We start from the raw sequence: 16046 nt of genomic DNA on the forward strand, positions 1-16046 counted from the left end.
TAAGCAACAAGGCACACAAAGATCGAGGCTTTTTGCTCAGCAGTGTTCCTGTAATCCACAGTTCTTTAGTGTTCTTTCCCTAGCGAAGTGTTCCAGGAAAGCTATTCGTGTGACAACTCTGCAATACAGCAGGAGTCCAACTTGCAGCCACACACACAGCAGAGGCCCGCCTCCTTCTGGCAACAGACCCGAAGCACTGCACTCTGAATTCCAACAACCCCCCCTCAATTAAGCCACAAATCCCTCACCTCCTCATAGCACCTATGTTGCATAAACCACCAAAACATGCTTATGCCTAAATGTAGCAGTGATGTACAATCAGATCCTGTAGGCGATATACACCAGAGGGATATAAGGGGGGCAAGGCAGCAGCCCACTGCCACCCACAGCAGCACCCGCGGAGCCAGCACTTGGACATCCCCATCTGCATTCTCATGCCTATCGCCATCGCAGCTGCCCCTGCAAAGCCTGTATGCATGCAAGCAGAAGGCACCTTGTGCTTGCCCTGACTTCCTTTGTTAAGCTGAAGGGAAAAAAACGCCAACAGTATTCACTGAGATATAAATTATTGTTATGTAGAGGGAAGCTGTAACCCCAGTGAACTTTAAAAACTGACTGCTGCTGCTGCTGCTGCAAATGGCTGTACTTGCGGTAATTGGTCAATAAAAATGAGGCCTTGAAGCACCATAGCAATAGTTTTCCTCCTCCTGCTGCAAAAATGCCATTATAAAATACAAGGATTAAAATTCAAACCAAAAAAGGAAAAGTTTGTAAGCCAGTTGCCTGGAACAGGTATGTTACTTAAATATCAAAACAGATGGCTGTATATAAACATATAATTTCAAAGCACAATTTCTGATAAAGCAAATCTGTACCTTCTTATCCTGAGAGCAGGACAAAATAAAAAATCTCCTAATGCTTCAAATCAAAACCCTCCATGACTAGTACTTAGAAATAATTTCTTGTATTTTGAAAACACAAGGTACAGTATGCCATGAAAAGCATCCCCACATCCATATTTCAATACTGACATGCTCCGTGCCCATCTATGTACAGCAGTAACTTGGGAAGGTGGAGGCAGACAACACCACCAAAAAGCATAACATTCGCTAAATACATATTTCCGTAGAAGAGCAGCCTGTTGACAATGACTTGGCTTAAACATCTACAGGTTTGGTGTAACCAGTGGGATGTGCTGTAATTCCTGAGCAAGTCAGACACCTATTTCCTTACTCTCTCAGCAGAAGCAAATTTGCTGATTTAATTTCTAATAGCCCCATCTTGTAGGCATAGGAGCTGCATTACTAGCTGGGAATTTCATTAACTGCTTAAGAACTTCTGTGCCTCCCAGCATTTATAAAAGCATACCCTGAAAACAAACCGAAGGATAAAATTTAGGGTAATGCTGTGCATTTTTAAGAAATGACTAAGCTGACCCATAAAGGCAAATACATGCAGAGAAGCAAGTGCATTCATACCCCAACCAGATGCAAAATACGTCACAGGGAAAACTGCTTCACAGAAAGGCAGTCCTGGTCCTCTTTAGGGGTAGAGGGAGACTCAGCTTCCCACAACACTTCTGCATCTGCCTCCACCACTGTGTTACCCCCTGTGCTGTGTCAAGGGGGATGTGTATGAATCAGGAATCCTAGCACAGTACTGAATTAAAAAAAAAAAAAAAAAAGAAAGTGTTTATTTCCTTCTGCCCTGAGAATGAGTTAATGTGTGCATGTGTGTGTGTGAGGACTAAGGGCAAAGGAACTAGCAGAAAGGAGAACTGAGAGCATACGATATCTACGGATTGTGTTTAAACTGGCACTGCCAGATTAAACGTGTCATACTGCAACCCCAAGCTATAACGTCACACCTCTTCTAAACCGATCTAATGGCTACCTGCCATCAGGTTCCTTACATGGAAAAGTTTTCTTCTGAGCCAGCTCACTGAACTAGCCCATTAAGGGTTAACAGTGGGAATACACAGCCAGAATTTTTCCCTTGATGGCATCTGTTCTTTAGATCCAGTCTAATTATTGACTTAGACTGAGCTCTCCCTATACACAAACAACATTCGCATCAAAGTCTGGCCAGAAAAGCTATAGTACTTAAATTGACACGCTGCTTTCTTGCACATCAGCTTCTTCACATAAACTTTATATCACTTTTGAAAATATAAAAGCGCTACACAGAAAATAATCCTAAATCCTCGAATATAAGAATAGGATCAAAATGAAAATAAACATATTTGCACAAGTTATAGAGCTAAAATAATCCAGTATTTTGCTCTGAAACAGGATTTGGAGTAACAGAATCACTTGTGTCCTCAGCACTCCTACTGAAATTCTTCAGCAGCTTTTGCAAAAACGTCCAACAAAAATAAGAATTCCCATCTTGAGTGAACAATGTGCATATGGCATTTTGAATTGTTGTTGGCATTCAATTCTGCACTGGTATCTCTGGATCATGTTAATAGTTGCTATCTTTAAAACACGTGAAATAAACTCGAGTTTATTGGATTTACAGAACTACCTCACAATTACAGCAGTGTGTGTCAAATGCCAACATCCTGACAAGCTGTGCATTCCTGTGCACAACTAACAATTGCTCCATATTATGTAAATGGCAGGCTCCAGTTTTTCAACATGTTCCCTATAGGGAGATTTTAGAAATGAGCTATACAGGGAAGTCCTTCCCCAGAAGTGCATTTACCTTTCAACTGGCTCACCAGCCCAGTAGCAGACAAATGCTGTATTACCCTGTCTATTCTTACCTATTTACTTGCAAACACATTCTCAGTTCTGTTTACAGTAGCCAAGGATTACTGTGTTGTTTTTTGAATAAGAGTAATGCATCCTGAGAAAGGAGAATTCCTTCATAAAGGATCTGGTTGCAGGATGAGGGCTTAAACATAAAACACACCAAAGCACTGCTTTCAATAGGACTCCAATAGGACACAGGAGCAAGGCTTCCATTTAATTACTTCTATGCTTCCTTCGCTAATTTTAGGGGTTTAGTATTTCATTTACATATAGCGTGCTTGAGTATTTCCAGATTCCTGCAAATTTCTGATAAAAGCCCATCCTAAAACTATCAAACTAGAGCAGACCTTTCTAATCATCTCTCAAAAGAATGAGAGTAGGGCTCACTGCCTTACTCACTGCATCAGCACTGCAATTAGGAGATACGACTGCAGTATGTCAGATAGACTCCAATTACACTTAATTTTGTTAGCCTCAAAAAACAAAACAATTAAAGTACAGAACATGGATGTCATTGGAGGCAATTAATTTGAGTAAGCATCCAGTGTACCACAAAATGAGCCCTAACTGAGGACTGTTACCACAGCTTTGCTACTGCTGGTACATGAACTAGTGAGATTAAAGCTAACACAAGCATGTCTCCACAAGCTATAATAATCACACATCCGACTGCACGGTGCATACAGGAGGAAGAGCATTTTGCTTGTTTTTCAGATCTATGGTGTTTGGTGGAAACAAGCATGTAGAAAACTGAGAGCTACCACTTCAAAATTGCATTAATGTGACTATAGAGATGACAAAATAGTCTCCTTCCCTTTCTTCTCAAAAAGCCCAATACTTCTTAGGACCTGCTGCACAGGCCTTGGAGAAAGAAATGTCAGTAATTCAAGGGACAAATAAATACCAAATAGGCACTCACTCCAGGACAAATCCATATACGACCAGTGCAGATTACTTCATGAAAAGATAAATTCTACAGTCCTATTGTTAAATAGATGCTTCAGATGGGAAATTCAGAGGATAATGACAGCACAACTAAAACCTACGTTAGTCTATTTTGAATTACCATGAATGTAAACAGAGTTATTTAGTATCAGAGGAGTGTTATTTCTAAATCCAGAGTTGGTATATGTTTTTTTTTGTTGTGTTTGATTTAAAAGACTGCAAAATATCAGGAAAACACAGGAGAAAATGTTAAGAGACAGTCTGTTGAAATGTCAAGACAAAAAGCAAAACTGTATGAGATTTTTTCTTTTAATTCATTCCATCCTTTAAAAGATTAATTCACTCATCACTATCATAGTTCAAATTTAAGTGACAACAGAGCTGGCAATTAGAACAAGAGTCTGGCCTCTGAAAAAAGAAAACTAGAGCACACTGAGAAACTTAAGAAACTTTTTATTTAACAGAAAACAACAAAAAAATATTTTCAGGGCTATGTCACTTCTGATCAACAACACTGTATTACTTTACTTAAACATACTCCTTGCACTCTGCTGCTCCTGTCTGATACACAAGGCTACTTTACATATGTTCATGCACTTATAATGCTGGATTAGATACTAAAAGCCTCACACTCAAATTTAAAATCTCACGTTTGAGAAAGGCTCACAAGTAATTGAGGTTATATTGATACAAGTGTAAACACAACTTTTGTACTGATAGTTGTATAATGAAAACTAACTGAAAATGTAGCTGGTCAAAACATTTTAAAGCTTTACGATAGGCAGTGGAAACACCCTTAGCATTAAAAAAAAATATTTTCTATATAATACACAGATTTTATAAAGACACGCCAGTAATACTGGGAAAAAAAAGATAATTCAATGGTTTAAAAAAAAATGGCAACACAAAACAAAAAAAACCCAAGCCACCTATCAATGAACATACTAAGCTAAATGCTATTTCATAAAACCTCCAAGTTACAGTGCAAGCAAAGTAATTCTCAGTACAGCAAAAAAAAAAGTACAGCACAGCTTAGAGCATCATTTAAGATGTTAGCTACTCACTGTAAACAAACTGCATATACATTCAGCAGGAGGGCAAAGAAATTTCAATAAATGCTCCACAGTGTCAAATCACTTAAATTTTAATTCCATGCTTAGTGTAGTTACTTCATTTTAGAATTAACTACTGAAAAAAGGTGAGAGAAACACACATCTTTTGCCTAAGGTTTCTGCATTATAATTCCACATCTTCTTGAAAATGTTACTTATAAAATCAGAGCAACGACAAAGAAAAGCAGCCAAGTAAAGGAAATCAACAGCTTTCAAACATTTCACACAGAGCTGTTACTTTTTCTTAGATCATATAAATTACTTCTTTCAGAAATCAGGATATGGGAATATGTTTCTAATACACAGAAGAAATGCATTCAGTTCCAGCAAATTTAACTCATACCAGCAAGTCTCACACAATAGGTGATGAAAGAAAAAATTGTAAGGCTTACCATGCAGCTTAACAGACCAAAACAAACAATTTTTTTAAAGAATAGCTTTCCTGAACTAGTCTTAATAGTAAACAAAAATATTTAAATGATTCTGATTAAAAATTATGACACATGGCTGATACACACAGTTCATTAGGAAATAAAGAAATCCAATAATTACTGTAAATATTTTGAGTACAAAATCCATGCAAATGGATGACAAACTTTGCTGTACATTAATGTAACATCATGTGAGAAAAGATCCATAAACCTTTACAGCTATTCGGGTTTTTCTCCGGCCTCTGTCTTTTAGCAAGGATGAGAATAAGGATAGCTTGCAATGTTCTTAATGAGTCTGGCATTGTCTCTGTGGGTAGATAAGCTACCGCAGATATCTCTGCTTTTACAGAGGCTAAACTATCTACCCATATGTCAATTTGCAAACATAAAGTCTTATGCTTCAATTTACCTCCAGTCCATAACTATTTCTCAGAACTGCATTGTATGAAGGCAGAACTGGCTGTTCAAAACTTGAAATAACTTCTAAACTAACTGAAAAAAAAAGCTAAGCCTGCGGGCTTATTCTTTTAACGTTTCTCTTCCAAAAAAAACATTTGACATACCAGCACAATAAAATTAGACTATAATTACTCCATTATTAGATGCTTGTAAACAGCAACCACTGTGCGCAGTAAGAAAGGGAGACTGAGACAAAATGAAATATTATTAAACATAATCATCTCGAATTTTAATCCGGTTTGTTACACATTGTACTGCTGCATATGCTCAAATCGCACAGAAAAAAAACTGTAAGTCAAAGCCTACTGTATTATTTAAATAGGTGAACACTTCTTTGGAGGAAGAAAATGCAGTAATTTAAGGGGCCTATTGATGACAGACATGCACCATCAGATCCAAGCAACTGCTCTGTGAGAATGGCTAGACAGACCGTTTGCTGAAGAGCTGAGCTCAACAGGGTGGCACGGTGTTCTAGGTAGTAAAATTACACTGATAACAAAAAGTTATCACCTGTCAAATGAGGGGTTTCAACATTTGACCATAAAAATATACCATCACAATTTCCTATATAAGTGGTTGCAGTTATAGAAAAATACACATGCAGACTCACTATAGCATTATAGTTCTGCAAATAAGCACACCATCATGTTTGTCCATGTAGATCAGGCCTAAAATACTGTGGTTTAGGCTGAAGTATTTAGGATTTCATTCCATGATGGTGTTAGAGCTTTTTTTAAAAGAGGAAACTCTTAGTTTTGGGGATCTTACATTCTTTTTATATTGTGATGTACAATTTTCAAAACAAAACCTTATGTCTTTCCAAAACATATTGTTATCTAAGAGACACACCACTTAATTCAGGGAACCCCGTTTCTTGGCACAGGTATGACCGGCACCTTTAATCCACATTTCTTCTTTGTATTTTTGCTTGCTGTGCCCACAGACAATTTCCCACTTCTGTTGCAAAGAAGCGCTGAGGTCTCTTTCTTAAGAGTTGTAAATACGACCACTCTCAGATTCTGACACAGGATGTAAAAAGTGAACCTTTCCCCCCTCCTTCTTGCAAACTAAACTGAAGCATGTATTTTGAGTTTAGTTTGCCGAAAAGCAGAGGGGAATACGCATTCCATTCCCAAGACTTGGAGCTAGATCATCTTTAAGGTCCCTGCAACGCAAGCTATTCTGCCCCATGATTCTATGGCAGGGGGGCTGGAACTGAATCATCTTTAAGGTCCTTTCTAAGCCAAACCGTTCTATTCTACGATTCTGTGGCAGAGAGGCTGGAACAAGATGATCTTTAAGGTCCCTTCCAACTCAAAGTATTCCATGATTTTAGCCGAGGAACTCAAACCTAAACCCAGAATTACTCCGATTGCGATCCAGCTCACGGCTTCACAGGAGCAGGTTCACGCGTCAAAATAAAGTTCGGCGTGAAGCACGGGGCTGGGAAAAGGGCAGAGGACACTGAGCAAATCTGAGTGCGAAAGCCACCGGCACCCAAACGTCAAGAAGAGGGGCGACACTCGTCCCCTGTTTTGCCCACCAAGCACACTAGGGGTAAGACGGACACAGGAAAAACAGGTCGTTCCCCCAACCCCCCGAAACGCATTTTGCTGGATCGAATGCGTTTTCCCCGTTCCCCCTCACAGGCGGGGACAGGCAGCGCTCGCCGCTGAAACCCCGCGGCGTTTATTCTGCTGGAGGGAGACTCGGACCAGCCCCGCGTTTTCGACGCCCGCACTTCGCTGCAACCCCCAGACCCGGCTCGTTCCCACCCCCCCCGCGCCCCGCTCCGTTCCCCTCACCGGCGATCCTCACGCAGGTCTCGGCCCCGGCGGGTGGAGGAGGGGGCGGCCGCCGCCGCTCCGCCGCCGCGCCCCGCGTCCTCTCCCGAGCCGGCGGCGCCGGGGCAGCGCGGCGCCGGGCCTCGGCCCAGCTCTTCCGCTTCATAGCGGAGGCGGCGCCGCGCCAGGGGTCCCGGCCGATCGCCGCCGAGCCGCTAACCGGCGCTGGGGCTCGCGGCGGCCGCGCGGGCGGGAGGGGAGGGGCCCCGCGGCGGCTGACGCGTCTCCCGGGACACCGCCCCCTCCCGCGCCGCCCCTTGGGTCCGCGAGGCGCCGCGTCACACGCGGGCGCGGGGCGGGGGTCGGGGCTGCAACAGGTGGCGGGGGGCGGCCGCGAGGGTTCCCCGCCCGGTGACCCTCGCGGGCGCCTCCGGCCCCGAGGCGGCGGCCCGAACGGGTCCGCTGTGCCCTGCCCCGTCCTCCTTAGCGCCTCATGCAGAACTGTAGAACCGCCAGGTTGGAAAAGACCTCTTGGATCAGCGACTCCAACCGTTCCTGTCAACCACTAAACCGTGTCCCTCAGCACCTTGTTTACCGTCTCTTAAATACCTCGAGGGACGGCGACTGAACCACCACCCTCGGCAGCCTGTGCCAGTGTCCCGTGACCATTTCTGTGAAAATATTTTTTCCTGATAGCCAGTCTGAACCTCACCTGGCGGAGCTTGAGGCCATTCCCCCCGTTCTGTTACCTGTCACTTGGGAGAAGAAGCCAGCACCCACCTCTCTACAACCTCCTTTAATGGATTTATCTGGAAAGCTGAAAGAGCTGGGTCTGCTTCTCACACACAGTGGTACTTTAGAACACACTGTCATTTTAAAATAGATGTTGAAATAAATCCAGCTAGTAGTTCAAATACCTGAAAACCTCTTCATCTCTGGCTAATTGCCCATGACGAAAGCCATTGCTAAAATATTCTACCATCTGCTGAGTACTGGTTTCCACCTTTCACTGTGTAACTTTTTTAGAAATACTTACCTCTAAGTAACACCAGACGCTTCAAAACCCACTTGTTCCATGGATGAATGAGGCCGTCGTTGTTACAATTCATTACATACGTGGGTATCTTTGTCTTGAAGAGCATCAGCAAACTCCATGAAGCTCTGGCCAGATGCAAGGTGCTGGGGTTCCCATTCGACTGAATCCACCTCTCAGACTTCTTCCCTGTATTTTGTTTGTCTGCATGTTGTGAAACCTCCTGAAGAAGTGGTTTTGCTGGGATAACAGAGAGGTTGCGGTATGTTTCCTGTCAGTATTGAAATGATGAGGGTGGATGACTTCAACCTACAGAGCCGTTAAACTACATCTTAATTCATGCCAATCACTTTTAAGAGTCCACAGTTCTTTTAGCTGGTGTTAGTTTTAGGTAATGTATTAGTGGCACTAGAACTCTTCCCATTGAATGTTATTTTCGTTCTACCAAAAGCAAAACACACAGAATAGCAGCTAGCCAAATGCTTCCTTTAAAATCAAAAGCACTAAGGACAAGGAAGTTTAAAGATTGCAAAATGAAAGTGGAACTAGAGTCAGTGCCCTTTGCAGTGATGATCAAGTGAATGAAGCACTACAGACTGAATATTTATCATTCTTTCTCTTTGAAAATAGTGTAAGTATTCTGTCTTTCTTACCTTCATTTTTACAAACATAGGACCAGTTTTCTAGGTTGCTTTCCGCTGTGGTTTAAGTAAAGTGGCTGCATTTCAGAGTTGCCAACATACTCAAAGGATCTGGTGAGCTGGGGTAGCCCTGGAAGGAGGGGCAGCTCCTCATTTGTGCATCTAGGGGCAGTGGTCATGCCAAGCAGACTTTACACCTCTGTGAGTCCCAGCTGCCGGACCCAGCCTGTCATGCCTAGTTCTGAGGAAGCCTCTGGCCAGCCCTGACATCATGTGGGTTCGGAGTCTGCACATGACCGCTTTTAGCCCTGTGCCAAGTGCTGTTTAGTCAAAGCAGGGAACTGAACATGGTATTTTTACACTAATAATATGCTTCTAAACACACCATATCAAAATGTGTATGTAATTAATAAGGTGCTAAGGCATAGTACATTTAATGGAATTACATTGGTCGGTATCATTATGTTTCTTAAGCAAGCCTTTCATTTTTTGTCAAGGAACACTGCATTTAATTTCACATGCTTTTAATGATACAGAGCTCTCCAGAGCTTGCTCTGTGCCTGCCAGTGACTTTAATGGATGCACAGACAATCCTTTTCATAGAATACCTTTTTACAATTGCTTTAGTGTTAAGTCTTTAACAGGGAGAGAATTTGCAGGTGAGATATACAGATATACAGCACATAGGAGCATATTACAGCGAAGGCCAGAGATCAGAAAGTGCATAGGAGGATACACTCCTCCATAAATCCTGGACAAACTTATTTTCAAACTTCTAAAAAGAAGTGGCTCATGGATGAAAGAGAACACACCTATTATAGGGAAAACAATAGATTTTGAACAAAAATATCTCTAGAAAAAATGGTAATACAAAATCTGACGGAACTGCAAACCAAACACTGTTGTCCTTAGCCGAGTCGTCAGGGGCAGAAATAACTGCAGATACTTTTTTGGAGACCTTTTGCTCTGAAAGACAGTGCATACATACAAGGGAGAATATTCTGCTGCAAATCTTCACAGGAGAGCAAGTACTTAACTTTGGGGGTTTTGACCACGGGTTGGACTGCACAACACCAGACTTGCTGCCAAAGGATGGGGGATTCTTGTCTCCAAGGGACAACAGGATGCCTACCAAGAAGCTAGCAGGGCTCATCAATAGAGCTTTAAACTAGATATGAAGGGGGAGGAAGACAAATCCGGCTTGACAGAAAAAAGCCTGGGAATGGTACTCCAGTGTCTGAGGGATAGTATGCTAGTGAGGACCTTTGGTCTGCCATCTCAGGGGAAGTGGGGGATGGCACTTCTACTGGCAGCAAAGATGCAAAAGTTATTGATGGGATAGAAACTACATCAAGTAGTCACTTAGGAATTAAGACTATTCCCCTCAGGAGCATAGCGGGATCAATAGCACAACTGAAGTGCATCTACACCAATGCACACAGTATGGGCAATGAACAGTAGGAAGTAGAAGTCATTGTATGGCAAGAAAACTATGATATAATTGCCATCATGGAAACATGGCAGGACAACTCACATAACTGGAGTGCTACCATGGTTAGCTACAAACTCTTCAGGCATGATGCGATCATGAGATGATAGAATTCTCAGTTCTAGGAGGAGAAAGGGGCTCAGCAGAACACCCACCTTGACTTTTGGAGGGCAGACTTTGGAGTGTTCAGAAGGCTGGTTGATAAAAGTTCCTTGGGAGGCAGTCCTTAAGGCCAAAGGAGCCCAAGAAGGCTGGGTGCTCTTTAAGAATGAAATCCTAGTGGCACAAGAGTAGGCCATACACATGTACCAAAAAATGAGCTGGCAGGGAAGAAAACCAGCTTGGCTGAGCAGAGAGTTTGGGTGCATCTCAGAAAAAAGAGAAAAGTATATGAGCTTTGGAAGAAGGGGCAGGCATCTCAGGAGGACTACAAGGATGAAGTGAGATGATGCAGAGAAAATCAGCAGGGCCAAAGCTCAACTAGAACTTTAATTGGCAAATTGTGTGAAAGATAATAAAAATGTTTCTAAAAATATATTAACAACAAAAGGAGGACAACCTGATCAGAAATATGCTTAAGACACTGGTCTTACAGACCCACTTTTTTGCATGACAAAAGAATTGCAGACAATGAATGATGTAACTAAGCTATTTATTTAAAACTATAACATATTTTATAATGTTTGCCAGTGCCAGACGCAAAAGCAGGCATAAGCTTCAGTCCCAGTGTTCAAAACTGTGATCTTAATACAGGATTGTCACATGGTTCTGGAAGCTTTAAACCATTACTGAGAGGTATTGTATTGAAAGCCAGTGTGATCTGCTGAAGGCAAGATTCCCATGTTCTTCCTGAGCAAACCCAGATTTTTTTAGTTTAGAGCATCTTGAACAAAGATTTTTAAAGTAGATTAGCAAGATTGTTTGATGAGGAAATAATAAGCAACAGGACTTTTTGCATTAAGCCTCAGCTGTATTTTAGATTTTATTACCTTATATGCAACGGAAATAGCACTGTTGTGTCCATGCCAGGTAGTTTATTCTATGCTTGGATTTTCTAGATAAGGTTTAAGATGTCCCTTAAAGACACAATGGTACCAATGCCAGTGGGAATTCACTGGAGAATTGTTCTTGTACAGTACATGTAAAAGTGTTTATCTATTTTATCAGCGTCATATGTCAATAATCTGGTGTTGGTTTGTGAAATTCACTGTTTTAACTCCTGCCAGCTGCAGAACTGTGTTAATGGGAACATGATCCAGCCTGTTTTTATCAAAGTGCAAAAAATGAACTTCATTGCCTGGAATGGAATAAGAATAACATGTAAATAGCCAAATAAAATATGTATTTATTCAAAGACATAAGTGAATCAAAGAAGCATTCAGATTTCCTACTAGTTCTTGTGCAAATGTGTACTAGCTCAGCAGAGGAACGATATACTATATTTTAAACAATGACAAAGACTTTTTTAAAATTAAGTTATAGAGGCAAGGAACATTAAGGCATCTAACGGAATTAAATCTGCCATAGCATTATGTTTCCTAATGATTTGATGAGACGGCTTTGTCATGTTGCAGCCTCTTAATGCCATATTCCTCTACTAAAATGGAGTTAAATGCCTAGAATCAAATGTGAAAGCAGAATGTAAGAGAACACCATGATGTCAACACCCACCCCCCTCAAACTTCAAAGCAGTTGTTCTATCAGCACTCTAATTGATTTCTGCAGGACAGTGATCTGCTTTGTGCCACCTCTGTGGGAGGTGGGACTACACAATGACATTTCCACGGGTTCCTTTGGCCGGAAAAATCACACTGTCTCTTCGGGATCCACAGGGACGACAGCCAAGATGGTAGCACTGAAGCAAACAGCCACAGGAGGGGACTGTAACTTTCATACAGGACAAAGCAGCTCACCTGGGCCTAAAATCAAAGCTCCTCCCTGCTGAGCAGGGTCTCCTTGAAAATCAAAAGCAGGGCTAGTCATCGCTCTCCACATACTCTTAATGCTTCCCAGGAGCGTGTTTGATTTTACGTGAGGGCTCTGCACTAAACAAAATGACAAATCGCTTGTTATCTAGAAATAAAAAAGTATGTAAGGAGAACAAAGAAATTCAACAGCTGCTATGAATAGTTAAGAGTTTTCTGATTACAGGTGTTTTCACAAAATATAAGCTTGCAAGAGACAATTTGATGGGCAAGTCCCTTTGTATTTACACTGTTACCATACAATTTTTATCAGAGCATTATTGTTTTATATTGTGTAAATCCGAACAAGGTGAGAAAATTACTCTTACCTGACACGTTATTACTTTCACCTCTTTTCATGCCAAGTGTTTTATAAATTTCCCTTTGTGGATCTACATATATATCGTGTGTATACCCAGTTAAACTGCAAAAGGGCTGCAAAATATATGCATAAAAAAACAGTAATACTTTTAAGGTTAAGACAGTAGTTAGTTAGGATCTACTGACAGTGGAAAAATACTGCCACCCTGCCACACCACTCTCCCGATTATGAAACCTGTGGATTTGTCATGTTAAATTAAAGGTCAGAAATTGTTAGCCCTCAAAGTTTTCATGAAAACAAAGCTTCCAGCGAAATCAGGAAAAGATGACGTTTCCTTAGCAAAGCCCAGTGGTTTTTAAACTGAAAGTTTTAGTAATTTGCTGTATTCACATACTGCTGTTAGAATATTGTCCTCTTTTTCTGTGGTTGCAAATGACTCTCCTTTCACTCAGAGTGAAATTCCTCAATGCAGACCATTAAGAGATAACAGAGGATACAATGTATTTAATGACTACTTTATTTACCTTGATGTGATGATAAGATGACTGTCCGATAACTATAAGCCTCACATTTGCTTCCTAGAACAGAACAGTGATTGAAATTGTAAAGAGGAACTTGGCCGTTTCTGCCTGTCTGGAAAGCAGTAGCTGAATCTTGTGTCCCGAGTTAATGATCACAGTGATCTGCCTTAAAATTATTTGAAATTATCATCACTTACATGTGTGCAGCCTGCACACAGTTAGCAGCTGCATCAATTTATTAAGAGAAAAAATTATTTTTAAAGCTAACTTTTAAGTTATAGATGTGTAAATCTTCATTTTTTTCTGTAGCATTATTGCAACCTGCTATGATTTTGGAAATTCAAAATTTCCACTCAGTTGCACATGCATGTAAAGAAGCAGCATGCAAACACTGGTCCACACACATCTGTGATTTACATGCAAGTATGCTCATTAATAGATATAATTTGCATCTGCATGTACTGCTGTCTTTTGCAGATGCGACATTAGGCCTGAGTCTAAAACACAGGCTAAAACTTTCATTTAGATGCTAGTAAAACAGTTATTAAAATATGTTTAATATCAGAGTATGATACTTGCCTTTCCCATACAAAATTATTTTGCTTGTTATGAAAACAAGCCCTCCTAAAAACAGAATACGCACACTAGGAGAAGCACAGACGGTTTTGATTCTCTGAATATATTTATTCAAGCAGACAAATTAAGAAACTGTCATTCTGAGTAACATTGATCCAGCAGTTTAGAAGAATCTGCCCCAATAAAGGGAGCTGCCAAAGAAATTGCCCCTTCCCATCCCCAAGTTCCTAGTCCATCTAAGTCTAGCTGTCAGCAGAGTCTCTGTCATTGGCTATGCTGTTGTTGGGAATAAAATATGACAGCATTTCAATCAGCAACCTAGAAGAGACAGATAGCCCTTCCACATTTAGCGGGGGATCATTGTCTTTCCCTGCTACCTCCTACCACCCAACAAGTACGTGACCACAGCAACCTCTGTCCACTCCATTTCTCCTTTCTGTCACTATGTCACTCCTGTTTGCGCAGCTGTCTGGAGAACAGGTCACACAACTGATGCAGCTTACAAATAACTATAGAAAAAGACACTGTTTTAAACACAGATCAATTTTCTGATCTTGTTCCAGGCACAACCATCAGTTAGCCATAGCAGCATAATGAAAAGGGCAGTAGTTATTTAGAGGTCAGAAGGCGGCAGCTGCCCAGGGCACTCACTACTAATACCAAAGAAAATTCCTACTAGATGTCGTCTAACTGTCCAGAGCATAGCAGAAAAACCAGCACCAAGCAAACAGGGCAGGGAGAAATAATGCTGCTGCAACAGAGCATGTAGTGCGATACATCCTTTCTTTCCTCTGTCTCTTAGGCAGATACGTTATGGCTATTGTAGCAAACAGTGAGAACTCTAACTTTCTTCTGAGCCCTTTTTTGATTCCTAGAAGATTTAAGCCTCACACAAGCCTGCAGAGTGATATAATGAAACTGCTCGACTACAATAATCCCATGTACATATTAAAAGCAGAGTACTTACTTGTAAAAATTCCTTGGGGACTTTTGCCAGGTCTTCTACATACTCCTTACAAGTGTAACATAAAAAATTCTGCAACGTAGCGAGTTGAACATGTCAGAAACAGCTGTAATCGCCAGCAACTGAGCATCAGATTCTGACTTTAGGCACAAACCATTCTGAAGGTGATAGGGAACTGGTAACAGGAAAGAATAAAGTTCTTTGCAGTCACTAAATTCGGATTCTGGTTGAATCCAAACCTGAACAAGGCCGCTGGGCTTGCGGCCTTGCTGCTATTTTTATCTCTAGGTAGTTTAGGAATGCGAGAGCTGGCTTGGCAGCCGGGAAGTCGCGAACGCGGCACTCGTTTCCCTCAAGCCGCGGCCGAAGGATTATTTCCTTTCGGATAAATAGGGTGTCATTTTACCAAAGAACGGAACTTTTTTCGAGCAGAACTGACCCTTGCTGTGTTTTTCCTCCCCTCCGCTCCCGCCCAGCTCCTGCGACCCCCCGGGGCTCCCCGCAAAGCCCGTGTCCGAGCTCCGGCCCGCTCGGCCGGCCCTGCGGGGCAGCCTCTCTCTCTCCTCACCCGCACGAGCACCACGATCGCTTTCTGCGCCCCGTACAGGGCTCCGAAGGGGATGCTCCTCCCGTCGGCGTCCACCACCGGGCAGCGGGCGGCGTCCCGCAGCTCCGCCGGCTCCGTGCGCTGCCCGCAGCCCCGCGCCCTGCCCACCTGCTGCCGGACCGGGGGCGGCCGCCCGGCCATTCCCCGCTCCGGGAACGGGGCGGAGGAGGAAGGCGGGGCCGGGGAGGGTTGCTCGGGGGCTGCGTGACTGCGAGGAAGCGCCGGGGCTGGCTGGGGCGGCCGCGGCTCGGCCCCGTTCCTGGGCGAGGCGCGGGGCGGGGGCCGCGCTGAGCGTGGGAGCCGCGAGTTTGGAGCCTTTGGGTGGGAGAGGAATCCGCTGCCAGGACGCGATTTGTGCCTGGAAACGTGACAAAATCGAACGGAACTTCCCAGAAATTGCGTGCAACCAGAAGCACTGGGGTTATTATACAGTTTCAAGGTC

The 16046-nt window shown here is 42.6% G+C and overlaps 2 protein-coding genes across 10 annotated transcripts in view; both read right to left on the reverse strand.

Moving 5' to 3' along the window:
- The window catches only part of LOC138733740 (dual specificity protein phosphatase CDC14B-like), a 58569-nt gene extending 49821 nt beyond the window's left edge, over positions 1-8748 (reverse strand). For 7 of the 8 annotated variants that reach the window (XR_011339448.1, XM_069881226.1, XM_069881232.1 and 4 more), the window contains exon 1: positions 7509-7674. Coding sequence is in view for 7 of the 8 variants with exons in the window: in XM_069881226.1 (XP_069737327.1) it covers positions 7509-7653 (145 nt within the window). In the remaining variant the exon portion in view is untranslated. Of the gene's footprint in view, positions 1-7508; positions 7675-8523 lie in introns of those variants that run through there. The other variant, XM_069881230.1, reaches the window with a different exon arrangement.
- Positions 8749-11285: 2537 nt separating this feature from the next.
- Positions 11286-15807, reverse strand: LOC138733384 (peroxiredoxin-like 2C). Of its 2 annotated transcripts, XM_069880525.1 has the most exons (6): positions 15566-15807; positions 15001-15069; positions 13461-13514; positions 12944-13049; positions 12564-12695; positions 11286-11947 (listed from the first exon to the last, which is right to left on the reverse strand). In XM_069880525.1, the coding sequence occupies exons 1-6, from the start codon at positions 15743-15745 to the stop codon at positions 11820-11822; spliced, it is 669 nt and encodes a 222-aa protein (XP_069736626.1). In that variant the 5' UTR covers positions 15746-15807; the 3' UTR covers positions 11286-11819. The 2 variants fall into 2 exon arrangements, with proteins under 2 accessions (XP_069736626.1, XP_069736627.1); XM_069880526.1 differs by lacking the exon at positions 12944-13049 and having other exon boundaries at positions 12564-12690.
- Between the last annotated feature and the right edge of the window lie 239 nt (positions 15808-16046).

This window comes from Phaenicophaeus curvirostris, chromosome Z (genome assembly GCF_032191515.1).
Source record: "Phaenicophaeus curvirostris isolate KB17595 chromosome Z, BPBGC_Pcur_1.0, whole genome shotgun sequence".
NCBI lineage: Eukaryota > Metazoa > Chordata > Aves > Cuculiformes > Cuculidae > Phaenicophaeus > Phaenicophaeus curvirostris.